Source organism: Lates calcarifer, linkage group LG7_1, assembly GCF_001640805.2.
Source record: "Lates calcarifer isolate ASB-BC8 linkage group LG7_1, TLL_Latcal_v3, whole genome shotgun sequence".
Lineage (NCBI taxonomy): Eukaryota > Metazoa > Chordata > Actinopteri > Centropomidae > Lates > Lates calcarifer.
In genome coordinates this window covers 19,927,037-19,947,366 of record NC_066839.1, presented here as the reverse complement: position 1 = coordinate 19,947,366, position 20,330 = coordinate 19,927,037, and the positions used below count along the sequence as shown (strand labels likewise).

At 40.2% G+C, this 20,330-nt stretch overlaps 2 protein-coding genes and 1 long non-coding RNA gene across 7 annotated transcripts in view; 1 reads left to right on the top strand and 2 right to left on the bottom strand.

The window, feature by feature from the left end:
- cnih3 (cornichon family AMPA receptor auxiliary protein 3) overlaps positions 1-3,287 on the bottom strand; it is a 65,791-nt gene extending 62,504 nt beyond the window's left edge. For 2 of the 3 annotated variants that reach the window (XM_051072044.1, XM_051072045.1), the window contains exon 1: positions 2,488-3,287. In XM_051072044.1, coding sequence (XP_050928001.1) covers positions 2,488-2,565 — 78 coding nt within the window. In that variant the 5' untranslated portion in view covers positions 2,566-3,287. The remainder of the gene's footprint in view (positions 1-2,487) is intronic. The other variant, XM_051072043.1, reaches the window with a different exon arrangement.
- Positions 1-20,330, bottom strand: part of slc5a6a (solute carrier family 5 member 6a) — a 558,624-nt gene that overhangs the window by 192,289 nt on the left and 346,005 nt on the right. The gene's annotated exons all lie outside the window — the stretch shown is intronic.
- The window catches only part of LOC108901743 (uncharacterized), a 32,870-nt gene continuing 27,563 nt past the window's right edge, over positions 15,024-20,330 (top strand). The window contains exons 1-3 of one of the 2 annotated variants that reach the window (XR_001963952.2): positions 15,024-15,431; positions 17,756-17,828; positions 18,307-19,538. This is a non-coding gene — a long non-coding RNA (uncharacterized LOC108901743). Of the gene's footprint in view, positions 15,432-17,755; positions 17,829-18,306; positions 19,539-20,330 lie in introns of those variants that run through there. The other variant, XR_001963951.1, reaches the window with a different exon arrangement.

Sequence of the window (20,330 nt, the reverse complement as noted above, 5' to 3'; positions counted from 1 at the left end):
GTCCAGTTTGTCTGTCTAAAGGTGGGATCGGGCACAGTTCACATCTAGAATGAATGCTTAACTGTCCCTGAGCCTGGTGTAATGTGAGCACAGGACAGTGGGGGAGTGGGGAGGGGGGACCAAGTTTAAGAACACCCCGAGTCACATCATACTGTTCAAACTGGTTAAGGTGTGGCTAATTTGACCTATTGTTAGGGTGGTTTAATATTTACATGCAGATTGTATTGTGATTTTTTTTTGTAAACTGTAACGTAACTGCAGCTGCCAGATAAATGTAATGTAGTAAAAAGTATGATATTTATAGGAGTTAAAAAATAAAGTAGCATTAAAGAGTAGCATGTCTTAAGTACATAATGTCAGTTAATACTCTTAGTTATTTTCCATCACTGAAATGCCTGCCAGGATTATAAACATAGTGATTAGTGGTGAAATGATTTGACAAACTTATCAAAAAGTAGTTTTGTTACCAGATGGCTTTAATGAGCTCTTACAGTTCCTCAGTCTAGTTGTGTTCCTTCCTTATTACTTGACCTGGTCCTATTTAACACATTCGCTCACAGTGTGTCCAGGGATGGCCAGAGAGAAATGATTAATGATGATAGATATTCTAAAGATAGCAAACACGTCCTCCTCTTTTTACCCTGCAGGTTTTACAGAATAGCTTGATGTGTAATCGGTGACATTCATTCAAGAGTTTAAACAAGTTAATGAAAGATTTATCTGCACCTGAAAATAAGTCGAGAAAAAGGGAAGACACATACATTTTAGCTAATCTACTAGGCAGCATATGGTTTGATTGATTATGGCCAATTAATGGCAGAAGTCTGTCTCTGTACGGTCATTTGTCACTCTGTGAGTCAGTGACTCGAGCGCATGTTACCTGCTGACAGGACCGGTAATATGTTTGAGTCACAGCAGTTCATTACTCATTTAATTTCCATTGTTTTTTTTTCTATGTGGCCTGTTTCATAGCCTCTGTCTTTTTATGCTCATTTATACTGGCTCATTTTATTTATAGTTTGATTTTACCCCGGGTAGTTTGACTCACCACACTTGCTCTTTTTAGCAATGCAATGCTGCTCAGGGCGTAAAAGTAACCTGGATCCTGCAGTCACAGTGGCCACTGTGACTAAGTTTTTTAAGCAGTTCTTTGAAACCAGATGAAATTCAAGGGAGGAAAAAAATAAATAAAAGAAAGCAGAGAGATGGCCACCTGCCAATTGACTGATAGAAGTGAAACAGTTACAGCCAGAAATTTGCCAGCATTTGGCAGGTGGCTGGTGTTAATGTGCAGCCTTGGCTCTGCTGCAGGCTTCCACAGCTCCACATATTCCCACCTCACAGCCCCTTCCTAATTATGTTTCCTCGCAGTATGGAGCCCCAGCTTATTATTGCTGTGTGTCTGTATGTCACCATGAATGGGAACCGGTGGAGGAGGCATCTCCACTGTTTCTGCCATGTTAAGCAGAATGCAAAATAAAGCCTGGTGTGATGTGGATTATTGCTGAAGCTACATAATAATGCCTTCCATTGTGATCCTTCCACTGTGCTGAATTTACATCACAGATACAACTGAAGGAAGTGTTGTGCTTTCTGATCCTGTATTATGATTCAGGACAGATGGGGATGTTGTTCTTTCTCAGTGAGGTTGTCACCGGCATCATAAAGGTGCTGTGTATTTATTCTATTTTACAGTTTGTTTTTTTTTTTTTGTTTGTTTGTTTTTTGCATAATCACTCATTTTTAACTGTACTATCATTGCCACTTGTCCTAGTCTCTTTATTTGTGCCCTGTGAGCAGACACATGGGCCAGTGTCTGGACAGACAGGCAGACCGACTATTAGCTGTAATTGCCAGAGGATCAGTCATCCCAAGTGCATCAGGTCTGTTGCTGTCTCCACACCAAAGGCAGACCAGGGGCAGTAGGCTGGAGGACCTGACCTAAATCTGTCTTTACATAAGGCCCCGCATGATGGAGATGTTGCTCAGGGAGCAAATAATTAGATTATTCAAATATCATAATCCAGTCAGTCATATTGGCACTGGTGTATAGCTGAGCTGAGGCTTGATTAAAGGCAGAGGGAGCAGAGGAAGATGAGAGGGGGGAGATAAGGCTCTACAAGATTCCCTAATTGATCTGGAAGGAAGGGTGTTTAATTGATCTTGGATGCTGCACGGGGGGGAGTGGGGCATTTCTGGGTATAAAACTGGGTCAGCACACAATGTGTAAAGTAGACAAATACGAGAGAATTCAGATGGAGCCTGTCTCATGAAGACACAGGTGCGCACCTGTCGTGTTGAGGAGAATATCTGCCCACAAAACGCTCCTGTGTAAACGCTGCGAAAATGTACATTTGATATTTGAGCGCATTCTCAGGGGCTGTGAGCGCAGATATTACACCTGCGCGTCCGACATGCACACAGACAATCCGCCGGTTGTCAGAGAACGAGACAAATCTCATCATACACCAGATCTAAGGTACTTACGTGCCATATTGCAAAGAAGATCAGGGACACGCAGAGGACCAGAGACAGCATGTAGCAGAAGGCAGCAAAAGTGAACATAATTGAAAAGGGAAACGATGGATAATTTCCCCAAGAAGCACAATCCGCTGACAAACATCTAAAAGAAAAGAGAGGGGGGAGAAAAAAGAGGGGCCAGGAACAAAGTTCTCACGGTGCCATGAGAAGCTGAGGCGACACCGGCACCATGACTTCGCCCTTCGCAATGTTTGCAACAAATTGTTGCAGAAAACCCCTCTCCAGATGATCAGCCGCGCGTCCACCCGGCAGCGGCGATGTGGCTGAAGTCAAGGCTGGTCTCAAATCAGTGTACTTCGCATGATCAGCGATCAGTGTCCACAGTGTTGGTGAGATGATCATGTAATCATAGAGAGGCAGCAGTTTTCTCGGGAAATGGATGTGACGGGGTTATGCGCAAAACCATCCGGGAGAGGTGAACGTGTAGGTAATCCATTCAACAAGGAGTCCTGCTGTATCTGCTGCGCTGTGCTGATGGTTGCAGGGAGAAGGGGGGCTCCTCGCCACTTCATGCACGAGGCGTTAATCTATGCTGTTTTCTCTCTCTCCCCCCTGACAAACCTATCAGCAGCAGCGTGCAGGGAGCACAGGCAGGCGCGTGAACAGGTGGATTTAAAAGCGCAGCACCTCGGTGTGCGTGCATGTGTGCGTGGCTGCTGTGTGTGTGTGTGTGTGTGTGTGTGTGTCTAAATCTCCAGTTGTTAAGACACTTGCTGTGGAGGCAGCCTGCAGTTCCCTGTCGATCACTGTGGTGCCAAATAATTCTGAACATCCTGAACTTGCTCATGGTTCCAGACTCTGATGATATTTTAGAGGTGACCCAGTGTTTTCCTTTTTGTGGCAGCTGGCTGTATAAACAGCTCATTAGCAATCAACTTACTACGTTACACACTGGATTAACCATTTGATGCAACGTACACAATTCAGGAAAAACAAAATTATTCAAATAAGACGTACTGATTTAATAAATATTTACTGTCCCACAAATTATGTAATGCACTGGCAACGTTAAATAATCTTTCGGTAAGTGATCATTAAGACTGAGAGTAAACTACACTGTTCAAGTGATTTCTCAGAAGGAACTCAACTCTCTGCTTTGACTGAGGCAGACAGTGTATTTAAACTGAGGGACTGGCGCCACCGTCTGATGCTTCTGATAAACTGCCTGTGACTGCACGTGCATTAGAGCAAAATACTCCGAATATCCACGCCTGTCCTTTGAAAGAAATAATAACCTGTTTTTTTTTCTCTCTGTTAGATATAGAGAATCCCACGTGTGTGCATTTCTGCATTTCTGCACTACTACCGTCTGCATGTGGCTCGTTTTAAAGATTAAAAGAAAAAGATGATCTAAATGGGGGAAAATGTGCGACGCCTCAGTGTAAGTTTTATTTTGAAGGCTGGCGCTACATCCGGCTTTCACATGTGTCTCGCAACTTGACGCTTGGTCTGTCGCCTAGCAACAGCACAGGGTTTTATTTTTATAGAAAATTCAACTTTACATACTGTAAGGCTATCATTCATAACAATCATGATATTTATATAATAATAATAATAATACGGGATTAAAAAACATTAAGATAAATTAAGTAGATTAAAAGACATAGGTATACAGTCTATGGTGATTTAACATAACAAAATGTAGTGATGTCACAGCACCTGAACCAACCACTGTGTAGGTCATGACTGTGCAGTCAGTCTACTTTGTGCTCACAGTTTGTTTTGTTGTATTCTTGCTCTTGCTGACCATCAGAAATATAATCCTGTCACTAACTGTGTGAAGTCTCACATTATTATCAGCTACTCATGTAAACTAGGTTCATCTGATACTAAGAGAACTCCTTATTTGTCTTGTTTCTGTTGTCCTCTCCTGTGTGTGCATTTATTTAATATTCATTTACACCGTGTAATACACAATGCAACAGCTGTGTTTACAAGGCCATAATAATGAATCATCATTATAGACAGTGTGTGTACATATTTCACTACATGTAATTACTATATTCATTAGGAAAGTGTTACATTTCCATTCTTATGTTTTCTGTCAGAAACACTGCTTTTAGTGTCAGAAAGGGAAAGAGTTATAACCAGACTATAGGGCCTCTGGTTCAGAAAATATTATGACAGGGAGTGTTGTGACATGATGTATTAATATGGCCATGTTGTATTAATATCATCATGAATACCAATGGAGTTAGAGTCATATAGTAAAGTATTCATTTCTGTCTTGATTATTTTGAAATTTCAAGATGCAATATGAGACTAAGACTGGCAATCAACTTCATGCCTGTCTACATAAAATGTGTAATTGCACATCAAGTTACCATCATTATAGACATTCACATGTTACACTGTGTTTATTCTTTAATTTCTTGGATCAGTTGACATTGACAGATATAAACTTGGGATGTCAGAGGCACCACCTCTGCTACTGAGTGTGATGCAAACTGACTGCACAGTCACCACATATCTATCACTGGTATGGTATGATTACTGATTTTGGTGGAACTGCTGTATTATTATTTTCACCACAAACATGCAGATCACCTATTGGGTGATTGGGTGAGAAATAAACCACTGAGCAGTTATGAGGAACTGCAACTTTCGGCCCCTAATTTACACCTGGCATTAACTTGCATTTTGATTGGTCAGATTGCAGTTGGATAGTGCTTAACCATGTGAGAGTACAGGTACAGAGCGACTGAACCTCAGTCTGATTGCAATGTGGACATTGGAGACACATATTAATACCAGGTATAAGTGTAATGCAGGTGAAATTCTACCTAGATATAATCAGGATATGTGATGCCCTTTAATGCCTGGTGTACTGCAAATGGAGTTATAGTAATCATGCTGACGACTTGCATAAGTACACCACACTGTTGACAACAGATGACACTTAAGCTTCAGGTTACCTCAACAATGGTGACAATGACAGTGTCTTGACTTGGAAGTTATTGGCTATTAATCAGTCTGCCATCACAAGAAAACTCCATACATTCACATTTATATTCTGTGCTCTCACAGATTAGGTCTAATGGCTTAAATGAAAGAGATTATTAGTTATAGAGATATATTTGGATCTACTTTGATAAACAGTTGTAGCAGGAGGAAAAGGTTGGGTGAAAGGAAACAGGAAATGACATACTGAAAAGGTACAAGGAGGAGTCACACCTGGGAGCTGATGAGGGAGGGAAGTTCAAACAAAGGAGTGAGACCGGAAGGAGGTTTGAGACTGGAGGAGTGAGAGGATAAAGGAAATGGAGAGAAAACTCAAAAAAGACTTGTATCTTGGATAAAAACATGGAATTAGCATGGTTTCCCCTGAGGAGCTTTTGATGGAATGTTGAACCGGCGGAACTGAGACGATAGGAAGAGAAAAAGGAACCCTGGAGCAGCCGGACCTGTCCTGCTCGGTTTCCTAAGGCTTTTTTTCTTCATGTCAGAGGACGCTTTCACCATTCACACCCCAGATAAGTCCCTTCATTACCCAAACTCTCCTGGCTTCTCCCATACTCACCTGAACGCATGTCTGCTCTCCCTCTTCCTCTCCCTCTCTCTACCCAGAAACATTCACACACCTACATACACCCTAACTGAACTGAACAGAACTGGACTGAGTGATTCATTTTCCCATATCCATCCATTCACACCTTCACCCTCCGTAAGTGACTGTACACCCCACATGGACTCACTCCCCCTCATACCTGCATTCATACTCCACTGGCTAAAGAACTATAAATGAGACTGACCCATGTGATTTTGGTTTGTGAGATTTGATTTTTATTTTTGTTTGTTTGTTTTTTTTTTTTTTCCTTTTTCTCTCTTTCTGGAGATTGAAACTGAGTTTGATTCATTGATGTGAAAGAGTGCAATAATATAATAAGATACCTATCGCACCTTTATTGGTTGGCTTTTCTCTTCTTTTGTAGCTAGGATGGAAGCCCTCTCTGATTTAAAATTATTAACAAAAATCAATTTGACAGGTATAGGTGAATAAGTTTATACCTGGCCTGTCTGGCGCCCAACCATCTTATTAATTTAAGTTAAGAGAGGCGCCTACGTTACGCAGTGAAAAAGATTTCAACAAGCAAAAGGCAGTTTTACAGTTCATTGCATCATTTATGCTTTTCCAATTTCCCCCACACCATGACAAGTGCTTAGTAAAATTTTAAAAAAAAAGAATGCAGAACACCAAATTGCCATCTCATTCCTTTCAGAGTGTCTTCATGTGAGAGCTTTGTAGTCTGACACTTAAGCTTGTCACTCAGCCCTCCTGTGATGTTACAGAAAATTGCTGCAGTGCAGCTTTTCATTCTCAAGCAGCTAAGTTCTTCAGCCTCATCACACACACACACACAGGCGCACGCACACACACACACTTCTGCTAAGTCACTCCAGGACTCGTCTTTGTCACTGTGACACTTAACCACTCTGCTGTTATACTTCGCCAATACATGTGGCGATATGACAGCACTGATGGCCACTTTGTGAGGCGTCAAGAAGTTGTTGTGCCCAAGTGTCAGTGAGAGGCAGACAGACAGGTTGCCTGTGAGGAGGAAACACAGACAGGTATAGACAGACAGACACTGACTGACTGAGGACTCTGCATGGCAACCAGTGATGCAGTGGATTAAAGATACAGTGCTGTGTCACTGCTGAGCATTTTCAGATATAATTGTTTGTATATGTTTAAACCTCCTGATACTGCATCCAAGGAGAGGTGACAGTTGGCAGAACACATCATGGTCCAATAACATGCTCAATAAAGCTCTTGGTGGTCATATATCACCTTCTATTTTACACATTATGAAGGGATTTAAAGGGACAGCCTACCAAATTCTAGAGCTCTGCCAAGCCTGAGGAAATAACACCTAATAATGTCATGAGGGTTTTGGAGATCACATCAGTTGACATGCAGCCTCTCAGTTCCTTGGTGTAGAAGTTTTGGGGATGGTATTGTCTGTTGGTCCATTGCTTTGGTCCAGGACTGAAATATTTCAACTACCATAACATTCGGTACAGGCATTCATGTCCCCTTCAGGACAAACCCTTTAACTTTTCATCTAGCGCCATCATCAGGTCAAATTTTAAATTTATCCCAAGTTTTGGTTTATGAGCAAATAGCTGCAAAGTTTGAAGTTAGTTGCTGTTTTTACTGACAGTACCCATCTCTTTCCAGCAACTGTCTTGCAATATATCGATACAGACGCCTCCACACTAGTCTAAGACCTGAGATCCAGCACTTTAAATCATGTCTGAAGTTCTGAATGCAATTGTCACATGAAATGTAACTGACCGCTAAGTTCCAACCTTGTTCCACTGCCACCATCTGTTCATGGTATACTAATACTTCCCAGGTTCCTACAGAATATCCAATTACTGAAAGTTTGCTGAGCTGACTTGAGCAAATGATGTTCGTTTTAAAATAACTTCTCAGGGTTGCGCCTACACATCCAAAGTGTTTGTGAGCAGTGGACCATCAGTATCAACTGCTATGGGAATTCATTTTTATCACAGACAAGCAGTAAGTGTCATGTGTTGGCCTTTTTACAGCTCTTTTGTGAAAGCGGCATTGCCAGAAATTGGTATAGCCTCTAATTTTTTTTGCTTGGAAAGGGGCCAAGGCCATAATGTGCTCAGTTCCCAGTAGGCATTTCAAATGGTGTTGCATAGCAACTAATAATCTGTTTTGTCTAATCAAGGGGCTTTTTCTTTATTTTCGACATGTTACTTATCCAGAGTGTCACTGAGCATTACTCAGGAGCAGCTGTTTGAAATGCACTTACAGTTGGTACTATTTACACCGGAGAGTTCTTCAGAAAAAGTGTTGGTCATCATCATGATAGCAATTATTTGTAAGTCTAGAGATTCCCAATCTGAGAAGGAATTTGAATATTTTTAGGTCAATTCAGAGGGGAAAGGGTTGTCTTAGCTTTTTGTTATAAAAGCAAGTATTAAAGGTGTTATATGTAAGTTATTGCTACATAACCAATGTTAGCATTAGCAACTGTTTACTCACCAAGACCTTCAGTCATTGTTGTGTTTACCAAGAGGTTAGAATAGTCCCTTTGGGCAGCACTACTTCCTACTACATCCTCTCATGTTGGACCGAGGGCAGACTTGATGCAACGGTGACTCATTATTGCAAAAGTATTAGGAGACAGGACAGACTAAGGCTAGCTGGTTAGCATGCTAACTTAAGTGATAGAAATAAAAGCAAACCAAACATTTCCGTTGCTTTACACTGGAGACATTTCTTCTAGACTAGTAAGTAAACAGCTGTTAATGCTTATGTTGGCAATGTAGTGATACCAAAAATGTACATGTAGCACTTTTAAACCTGCAATTTTGTTCAGCCACTTGAGGGGAATGGAGATAAGCTGTGATCACAGCACTAACCTCTTTTAAGTTGATATACCAAAATCTATTAACAAATACTTGCTTATTTATACATCCTGCAGTTATGAAGAAACATTAGCATTCATTTGGAGCTGTGTTTCTGGCCACCAAGCAAACATAAGTCCACCGTGGATTCTACCAGCTTCTGAAGGAAATATCTGGCTCTTTGAATTCTAAATGCTCCACTATGTTTGTCTCCTGTTTGCTGAAAATAAGGCAATGAGAGTGGTGAGAGAGACATTTACAATTTTACAATTTGCAGGTGTAAATGCAACAATATCACAAGTTTATGCATTACTTAGTCATGCAGCAGTAGACAACAAAAGTAACAAAATGAATCAAACACATATCTACAGTGTCTCACAGCCCTGCGTGCCCTTGGCGGCCCCAAACAGTGACAGTTTACTGTCAGATCATGTTCCTCTCTACACTGTAAAAAAGGGAAACTGGAGACATTTGTCCAGCAGATGGTGCAATTATCCTTTATATCAGTGCATAACATTTTACATATGGCGTGAGTGTTTTGTGTGAGAGATATTATTAATCTGTAGTGGTAAAAACTTCCTCAAAGGTCTGTATGGTGTACAGCTAAATAAAAGAATTGCAAAACGTGTTAATGAGGCAGAAGCAAAGTGAGACTGAGGAAATATGAAAACTCTCTTCAACAGCATGCAGCACATGGAGAAAAGTAGGACAAACCTGGACAGACAAGGGGATCCAGGAGGATCAGAGACTGTCTCCCTCTATTCACTATAAGGCAAAAGTTACACTTATTGGATCTGTGAATCCACATGCTAACAAAGTCTTCAACAACAGAGCTGTCTCCCTCTATGTAATGCGAGGCAAGTGTTAAACTCTGCATCTACAACTTTAGGCTATAATTTAGTCACTCAGTGTAAGTTAATAAGAGTGCAAAAATAACCAATACCAAAAGTATTTCTCCCTGTTGTTTGTGTCTTTTTTTTTTTTTTTAACTTGGGGCAGGATGCCATTCTACAACAGGTTTCCAAAGAGACGTCACAAAAAGGTTTCTCACAGACTATACTCAAGACAATTCTCTGCATCTCACAACATCCAACAACGTAGCAGACAAAATCTCACTATATGTATGCATTCATTTTTCAATGTGTCTCTCTCAATGCTGTTCTCTCAGTCTAAAATCCTTTGAGGCACCTCAAAAGGGACAGTGTCATCTCATGGCATTGACAAGAATTGCAGTATTTGTCAGGTTAGATTACTTTGGTTAGGTTATATTTTCATACAGAATACAGAACAGAATGCTTAACCTTTTTCAAAGTCTCATACACTGAGTGCTCTGGCTTTGAGCATAACACTAGATCACTACTGCAGGTCGTAGGGCATGCCAAAAGTCACAATTTGACATACAAAGCTTGACAGAACTGCTGCACCTAGTTAAGGTTGCAAAACTGACTGAACAATTGCTGTTTGGGGTAGAGGACTGGTGAACAGTCAGTTCACATAGTGATGAAATAAAAATCCAAGAGTAAAATAATTATAAACTAAAATAAAACTTATGCAGTATCTCCCATTTGCTCATAAGGATGTATCTTCTGCACTATATTGCAGATATTTTAAAGGCATTCCTTTGTGATTCTCGACCGAGCATCCCTTAATGAACGTCAGGAGTATCAAATTACTTGCCATCTATAAGGTCATCCCTTTTAAATGCCAGCAGGCAGAGAGAGAATGCACGAAAGAAGAGAAAGTAAGAGTTTGGTTGAACATAGAGAAGCACCTGAATGAAAAAGCATGGATATTAAGTCAGTTCCCTAATCAGACTAAAGTGCAGGCTTGGTAGCCTAGTCCTCACAAATTTAAATGTCACGTATTTTATTTATCCAAAATGAGGCTGAAAATCCTATAGTTCACATCATGTGACTCACCAACTCGACAACAAAATCCAAACAGAGTTCCTTAATAAAAAAGAACTTGTGCCCTCTAAATTGTGATGTTTTACTGTTATAAAACATAAATTATGTGCTGTATGTAGCACATCAGTAACAACAGAAACACACAAGTGGTTGAGACACACATGCACATATGCAAACACACAACTATTCCCCCAAACCCTCCTGAAGATTTGCATGTAATTAGAGGTGGTGTAAAGGCACAGTGGCAATCAAGCACAGAGCCTGGGCCTGCTAGATAAGCTAATATGCAACCACCTTGCTGCCTTCCCACTCACACCCCACCACCACGGGCATCACCAGACTCCTGCTGGGGACTGAGATGGGGTGTGTGTTTGCGTAACAGTGATTGTTTGGTGTAGCTTGGGAGTGGATTAGGTTTTGCCTCATATTAGATTTTCAAATCCACAAAGTTTTCTACCATATGATGTTTTTGTGGTGGTATTTATATTTGATCATTTTCAGGACAAACATTTTAGGAGTTATGTGGAATAAGTGTCTCTGAAACAGACATTCTGGTTATGTTGTGGAAAATTATGTGGACCAATGACAGCTGAAGACTTCACTGAAACCAAGATAAATACATTTCTTAAAGTGCAGTCTAACTGAGTGAGAAATTTGACTGAAATACACTGTGCATTTCTGTGTTTATCTGCCCTGAACAGCCAATGTGCTGACAAGATATTAATGTACAGATGGTAACTGTGGCTAGCTAGCAAGAAATGCACAAGGATGTGCATGCTGGTGAGTATGCATGTGCCAAGTTATGAAGCCAAAGGAAAACAAGTAAACAAGTACAAAACAGCTTTTGCTGAAATATTTTCAACTCACACAGACACATCTGTTTACTTTGACTTTATTTGCGGTCTTTCCTCCTCTAGAAATTACTTTACATTCAATCTTATGCCATTAGTGCTAATTTAGACCACGAAATGACACAGCAAAATTCATCCGCACATTGTCACTGTGCTGGAATTTTCTATATTTTAAAGATTAAATGGTGAGTCAGTTAAAGTTAATATGAGTATTTGAGATAATAGCACAAAAGATAAGAAAATCCCACTGAGAACTGGTGCGGTCTACGTGTTGCTTTTATCCAGCCTCCTACACCCACACCACCCCCCACAGTCCTCCTCAGTTTATTTTAGTGGCTTTAGTTGGAAAAAAAACAAACAAACAAACAAACAAAAAACTTGCATTAAACCTATACACACCTGTATACATTTGCACATTTATGCGGGCTTATAATATTATAATGTGTGTGTGTGCAGCTGCCTGCACAGTAGGTGTCTGGGTTTTTGGTTATCAACTATCAAACACAGTGGGAAATAATGAGTGTATAACTGAAAAGAAGGCGAATCACAATCAACAAAGCGTTTGCATGCAGTCAGAATAAGTGACTCTAGCAGGAGGTGGAAGTACACACTTACAAACAGTGAATGTGAAAACAATTTCCCCTGCTTAGCCTTTGGCTATTGTTCTAAAACAAGAACTATTACTGCTTCCACATACAAGAAACAGATGAAAAGCCTTGAAAATAAATATTCAGATTATAAGAGGGGGCTTCAAAAAGTTCGTGGAAAAAGGACATTTGGAAAAATCAATTTAAGTTATGTTTATTTTTGCATTGCAACATGCATTTAAGGATTCATATTAGAACATGTTGTGACACATTAGTACGACAATGTACAGGTGCATTGAGATCAAAATCCCTGCATATGATTTTTAGCTATGTACTTTTTCCACAAACTTTTTGAAGCCCCCTCGTATAGTGTAGGTTTTGTAGGCCCAATAACAATGAAACTGTGAGTGTGGTCATCTGAAACTGCATTACATATAAAGTGCTGACAGTGCATTTTTCAGAACATACTGACACAGCACGTAAAATTTTCTACAGCTAGTATAGACACGGGAATAAAAACACAAAGGAAATACAATGTGCTATTAGAAGACACTGTTGCCATCATGTTGAGCAGGTGAAGTCAGGTTTTTGCCACTTCTTTCTAATTAAATATTACTGGATTCTTAAAATATGTCAGGATTGTTAATTTCTGTGGTTATCTTACACAATGAGAAATACATAAAACGCATAAAAAAAGAAGGAAAAACAGGAAAAACAAGCCTCCATTACCTACATGTGTCTTCACTGTCTCTAATGTGAAAGTGGGCTTGCCTGGTCCAACAGTGCCTCCTAATGACAAAGATTAAATACAGACATGATGAGCATGTTACCTTACTTGTTCTAGATAATACATCAGAAGGACTTGAACATGATGACTTTCAGAATGACAAAATAGAAGGAATAACAACAATAAAACCACTTTGCCAGTGTTTCGCAGTGACCTTGTGAAAGAGCAAAGAGATGACCCCACACTTCAAGCTCTGTACAACCAGGTTCTCCCAGACGATGAAGTGTGAAGTGCAGCACATTTGGTGAGAAAATGGGTTCCCCAGGGGGACTATATGGCAGTTACCTGGAAAACCAAACCAGATAATTAAACCTGCCCCTCTTTATCCCATCCTGGTTGCTGAACACCCATTTGAGCATCTGATTGTTGACTGTGTTGGCTCCTTGTCACACTTCAAAGCTGGAAGTAATTTTTTTGCTTACAGTGGTGTGTCAGCCTACACACCATCCTGCTGCCTATCCCATTATCATGCCATCTAGAAGTGTCTCGTTCGAAATTACAGGCCTGTCCCTAGAATGGAAGAATGAATAGAGATTGATTGTTGTTGTGACACAGTCATGGCAACTGAAGCACCACCATATTCTGGACGACAATATTACAACTACAGGGGAAGGTATTCCATTGTTCTTGCAGCTGCAGATACAAGGTACCCATTATGGGCGGTGAACATGGGCCATTGGAAAATTGAGTGATGGACAAACACTTGCAGCCTACCTCATTGTTTGAGGAGGCTCTGCCAGACAAGCAACTCTCTTGTCCACTTGGAAACCACAACCATGATTTTTTAAAAAACATTTTCATTCACATGCCTTAATGCCTGAAGTCTCCAATATGCTTTAAGCATATGACCACCCATGCCGGCTATATCCATTATGCTCCATCACTGGTCTCAGTTTCAGTTCGTTTCTCCATCCATCCCAGGAAATGTGTCAATACATCTCACCAAGATAAATGAGACTTGTAGTATTCTGTGTTTTCATTTTCTGGGGAACCTGTCACAGATCTGCCTGCACGGAGAATGGTATTCTGTACATGAACTCCATTTTAGGATGGATGACAAGGGAGAGGGACATCTTCAGTGGGGTGGAGTAGTCCATAAGTAAAATGAAATGACCATGGGAGAAGATGGTGGGGCTTATTACCAATGGAGTGCCTGCCATGTGTAGTGAGAGAACTGGCTTGGTTGGTCTGGTGAAAGAGAAATGCATAAAAGCAACTGCCACACACCCCTGATAACTTACCTTTCAAAGCTAGTTATTAATCAAGCTATTATTAAAACTAATAATAATTGATCACAGATGCAGTAGATACATTTATATAGTCTTACAGAATCAACTGGCCCTTTGAGGTCAACCACAATGCTGATGTGGCCCAGGATGAAATTGAGTTTGACACCCCTGCAATATACAGACGCAAACACATTCATCATTCAGGTAGTTGTGATCTGCATGAGAGATAGTCCTCTCTCAGACTGAACCAATCAGAGCAGAGCTGGAAAACACTGTATGATACTCTATATAGGGGACAAAGCATGTCTCTATGGAAACAGCAAAAGAGATTTAGAAAAAACAAAACATAAAGGAAAATTACACATCACACTCTGCATTGAATGTAATACATCAAAAAGTGTTAAAAGTAATCCATGCATCACATATGTAATAACCTGATAAATATCAGTTACATTTATTTTTCTATGCCTCCTAGAACATATGATTATCTTTTTTTTTTTTTAATGAGATGCCTGATAATTTTCAACTGTCACGGGTTAAGTTCATATTACATGGAGGTAAATTTGAATTAAATGGATTAAAATGTATAAATAATTTAGTGTTATATATGTTTAAATACATTTTGTAGTTGTTTAGTGATGTAAAAATGACGATTTATTTATTTTTTTAAAGTAATTTCTGTAACGGTAGAAAGTAAATGACCCCAGAGAGTTTACGTTTCCGGTTCACCTGCGGGAGAGGGAGGAGCAGAAGAATCAAGCGGGCAACGTGGAGAGGCAGCAACTCGACGTGTTGGAGAGTGGCCTCAGACTACGCCGCGTTAGTTGTGTTTTAACCCTGACTGTATGATCGTGAATGACTCGTCAGTCATCCTTCTTTTGATAGAGTGAGTTTTGGGACTGTTTACTGCAGACACAGCATGTGTTTATCTCTACTATGAAGAAGCTACCTGAGTTAGCTTAGCTATCGCGGGAGAGAAGTCGCCTGCATTCTTCGCATTCCAGCTGGTAGGGACATCGGGAGTGGACCGCTGACCTGTGGAGCTTCAGCGGATGTTACTGGTGTGTGTCGGGTGCAGAGGAAGGACCTTCTCGCTGTTGCTACGTGATCCTGGGGATGGTGCTACATATCGCTGCTGTGCGGTAAGAGTTGTTTCACTGCCCAATATGGAGATTCATGAGCTCCAACGTTTAAAGCGCGCCAAAAAAAAAAAAAAAAAAAAAAAAAAACCCAAAGGTGCAAGCTTACTAAAATAACAATTCAAAAGAAGGAGTGCACTCAGATGAACTAGACTAAAGACTAAATCACCTGGGTCTTTCTTATCTTTCATAAATTTTGCTTCCCTCACAGGATTTTTTTTCCATTTTAGGCACTAACTTTTTGTACAATTCTTGAAACTTAGATATTGTGATTGTGTTAAAGTGATAGTCCACAAGAGTGAGAATCGCTATCCCTAGACCGGTATTTACATGGAGATGTCTCTTTATATGACTAATGTGATAACTGATTTGATTTTATAGGGGTTTATTTAGTTAAACACTAAGAGATTGAACTTCTAACGAGCTGATGGTGAAAGGGTTACACGTACATTATAAATGATCACAGAAACTAAACAGAAACATTCATAGAAGAGTAGAAACGAGCTTCACTTCACTTGACTACAGAGTTGTCCTATCTTACATGCTGTGTTTTCTTAGCTGGCTTACTAACATCACACACTGAAAAGAGTATTTTCAGGGGGTGTTTAGAGTGTGATTTAAACCCCACCATTTTACTTGATGGTCAGTAAATACCTTGTTGTCAGCTTGTTCAACTACATATCTCATTTTCTGTTTCTATACTTGATGAGAATAAAGATGTGACATGGTTCAGAGGAGCTGGAGTTGTTTAAAGCTTTTGAATGCTATGCTGATGTGACAATATTCACATCTACTTTCATTATCATTGTTACATCACGTAATGGATTACTTTACTTGAGTTGCAATAATACTGCTGTCTCGTACAGGAAGCAGGTATTGTAAGAAACTAGTCAGAAACTGTAAGCATACAACTTTATTTTGTATATTTCTGCTTCTTTTGAATTCCACATCTCCACTCAGGGTTTTATGCACAGATGTGCTGAAATTTTGCAAGAAACTGGTGGATAGAAATGCACCTACAGTATTAATTATCATTCTACTTGACAAGTAGAAGTTGTACAAATCTCAAACACTATCATTTATACTGTATAACTTCTGCCCTTATCATTATTACCTGCAAATAAATGTTTTCTCTCAAGTGACTCTTGGAAGAATAGTATAGTAAGTGGTTTATAGCTGCCTCCAGTAACCTAAATGTGTCCTGATGTGATCAGTAACCTGTTTTATTTCATTGATTTTTTTTCTAAGTGCAAAGGATCCTCAAAGGGACGCCTACGTGTGCTCAGTTAGCCTGACCCCTCAACTGCACAGTTTTCTGGGTCTCTGTTAGATGAAGCACTTTCCTATCTCTGTACCTTCATCAAGGTCAACATCCTAGTGAATCATTTTAGTAATATACCTGATGTTGATTATTGACTCCGTTGGACTCTTGTATCCTTATCTGTTAAGGACATTGAATATTGACTCGCACTAGCCATGGCTGCACCATTAAAACACTATCATTCACTTCAAGTTTAATCAATACAGTTTGTGTACTAATCGCTACAATGGTGAATGAGAAATTCACAGTGATTATCTAAGTCTGTGATTTCATTTGATGCCTGAGCTCCATCATGAAAACCAACCACTAATTTGATCATGTAAAATGCAACCTAGCTAGTGTTTTGCTTTCCATCCAATTGGCAAGTGTACTGGTTTATATTAACCTATTTCCCAGATGCGATTTTCAGCTTCACCACTAGATGACAGTCTTTAATTTCATTCCACCTGTGCTTCATGGATTTATCATAACATTCTGCCCTCTCATTATGCTGCCTATCAGCTGTCTCCGGTGGCATCTTCAGCTGTCCAACGAGGTGAACGTAGAGAGACAGAGCACCACATTACAGATGCAGATACAGAGTATACACAATATATTTGTGCTGTAATCTGCTTTAGGCAAAAGTTAGAGAGAGAGGGGCCCACACAGGATTCCTCGCTCCTGTTTGTTTGAGATGAATCACCAATCAATATGCTGCTGTCTGAAGCTGCAGTTCTTATCCTCTTTGGCTGCAACTCCCCGTATTAAATTAATGCCAAATGGTTCCCCACACTGCTGCAGGCAGAAACGTGTGGAGCTGTGACCTCTGACACCAAAGCAAAGAGTTTTTCTCTTTCAGTTTATTTTTAGTTTTAGTTTCTTTGGGGAAAAAACAGAAGTTGGAAGAAAATCATTATTTACTTTCAAGAGGAAAAGAACCCCCCCCCCCCCCCCCCCACCCCACAGACTATGTGCAGTGTCTCTGATCATTGGGCCTAACACAAGAATTTTTTTGTATTTTTCATAGGATTCAGCAAGCTCTCTAAACTGCACAAACCTGTAGAGAATTCCACGTCTGCCTGATAAACCACATATACAAGGTAAGTGAAGTAGTAAGAGTAAATGACGAGGGACAATAAAGCAGTTTATTCAAAAGACATATTTGCACCATCAGCTTCATATTACAGCTGGCCAGAAATGATCAAACTAAACTTTTCTACTGTGATTTCTGTGATTTTGAAAACGAGTTTACACTGGTACGTACTACCTTCAGGAAATAGCCATGTGCCTCTGCTGTCCAACACTGATAAAAGCTTTTACCTTTGCCTGCTTACCTGTTATCAAACTAACTGCCAGCCAGATGAATTAAAGCATTACAACCTTAAATAGGAGTCCTGTGTGACAAAGTTCAGCTTTGTGTGTAGGTGGTGACTGACTGAATCATGTTTTCCCCTCGGGAGTTACTGTAGCTGTATATGCTTGCTACAGAACCACCAGGACCTTGATAGTTTATCATTTGTTTTATCTCCCTACCCGTGTTTTCTGTCATCTCTCTCTACTGCGCTCTCTCACATAAAGGTATCCATCAGTTCCCCACTGGAGAGCCGATGAATGCAACAAGCAGCACTTAAGAATGGGACTATTTGTATGAGGGATTCTTGCGTGAGGCACATTGGTTCTGTTTCCTTGACAAGCTCATTTTGCAATTTGGCAGGAAATCATGGGACCCATTAAAATAAGCATTACCATGTTCTTAATATATATGGCTCAGAATTTCCATCAAATGAACCCAAGCATAAAATCTACCAGTGCATGTCTCAACTCACTGAGCATGTAAATGAAAACCTCTGCTAAGGTAATAAAGTGCATTATTAATACAATACTGCAATACCTGTTTTTTACTCCTGTAGTTGCACTGGTACATTTGAGTAGCTCCTGTGTATCACCTGCAGTATTGCTGTTTGTACACAATGTGAAAGACAGTAGAGAACTTCATTAGGGCCCTGGCAGAGAGAGCGGTGATCTGATGAAGTGTCGCCTGAGTGAGCAGGCTTTGCTGCAAAGTCACAGCATCACCTCTTTCTCCAACAAAGACAAACAGAGAGACATGCAGGAAAAAAAATGTTGCACCTGTCTGAATCTCTATAAGTTTAGCTGCATCTGTCCAGAGCTTGACTGTATTTCTCATCAAGTGTTGATCCAGTTTTGTTGTTGGCTCTGAGTTTGTGAGTTTTCAGTTTGTATCAGCAAAGAAGAGGTGTAGCACAGTGCCTCTCTGAATGTGCCAGCTAGCATCAGGGCCTATCTGTGTAGGGCGCAGGCTGCTGGATCAGCATTTAGCTCAAAGAGAAAAAAAACTCTGTTCTCAGGCCATGAAGCTCATGAGAGGCCACATGGGGTGAAGGCTACATACTGGAATCTCTTCTCATTGTTCTACCTCCTAGTTTTCCTCCATCTCCTTTGTGTGTGTTAGGTTTTCTCAGTTTTTCTGCCATTTCTGTGCTTATCGCTCTCCTCTTTTCCTCCTCTTAAATCCCTCACTTTCATCTCTAGTGCTCATTTCAAATATGAGTTTTTTTTCCTTCCCATGAAATCAGAAACCTCTCGCCTTTTTTTAATTCAACTTAAGACGGCAGTAAAGTCAGCATCCTTTCACATCAGCATGTCAGTTATAGCCCCCAGAGCCAGCACCGGTTGCCAGAAAAGAGGAGAAAAGCAGACTCTGTAAGGGCCACTTCAACATAGCTTGTAATCTTCCCAAGAGTTCACCTTGATGTAAATGTGCAGCTAATCAATACACAACATTAAAGCAGTAACAATAAGCTTGGCAAATTGCCCCTTCAAAGGCACACTTGGGAATTTGGTTCATTTATTTAAGAGCTCCTTTGCTGCCAGTTCCGCTACTTTAGTGTTCATATAGAAAAAAAAGTCTTCAGTGTTTTTCTGTTTTGTCCCCCAAGTCCACCCCCATGTCCCCCAGCTCTACTGTCTTTTTGGGACTAATTTGTTCAGGCCTGTATCTTTTCTGCAGGCGAAGGCTGCCGCTGCATGTTTGACTTTGACTCACCTTTCTAATTTGACTCGGTTCCTTTGTAAAGTGCTATCAGGGGTGTTTATTCAGCTTCTGAGACTACAACACTGAGCTAAAGGGCAAAAGGACACTAGTCACTCAGGCCCATTCTGCTAATGAAGACAAATTAGTCAAAACAACAGTGTCCATAAGCTGAAACGCACACAGATACACATGCACCTCCCCTTGTATTGACTGACACAAATCACAGTGTGTGATTTTTGTTAATTATGTCCATTCAGTGAAGAAAATAATGCAGGCGATATAATGTGAAATCATTCTTTTAGAGATGTGAATGTGAACGCTTTGTTAGCAGTAAGATGTTTCATGGATTTATGTTAGTTTTGTGTTTTTTTTTTTTTTTTTTTTCTGAGCCTGAGATAAGATGACTAATCTTTGTGTGTTAAGCACACAGCTAGAGTCAGGGTGCAGGTAACTTAGCGTAGCATAAAGACCGGAGATAATCAGTCAGCCTGGTTCTCTCTAAACTTCAAAAATACATACTTCAAATGGCGAGTGAAGATAATGCTGG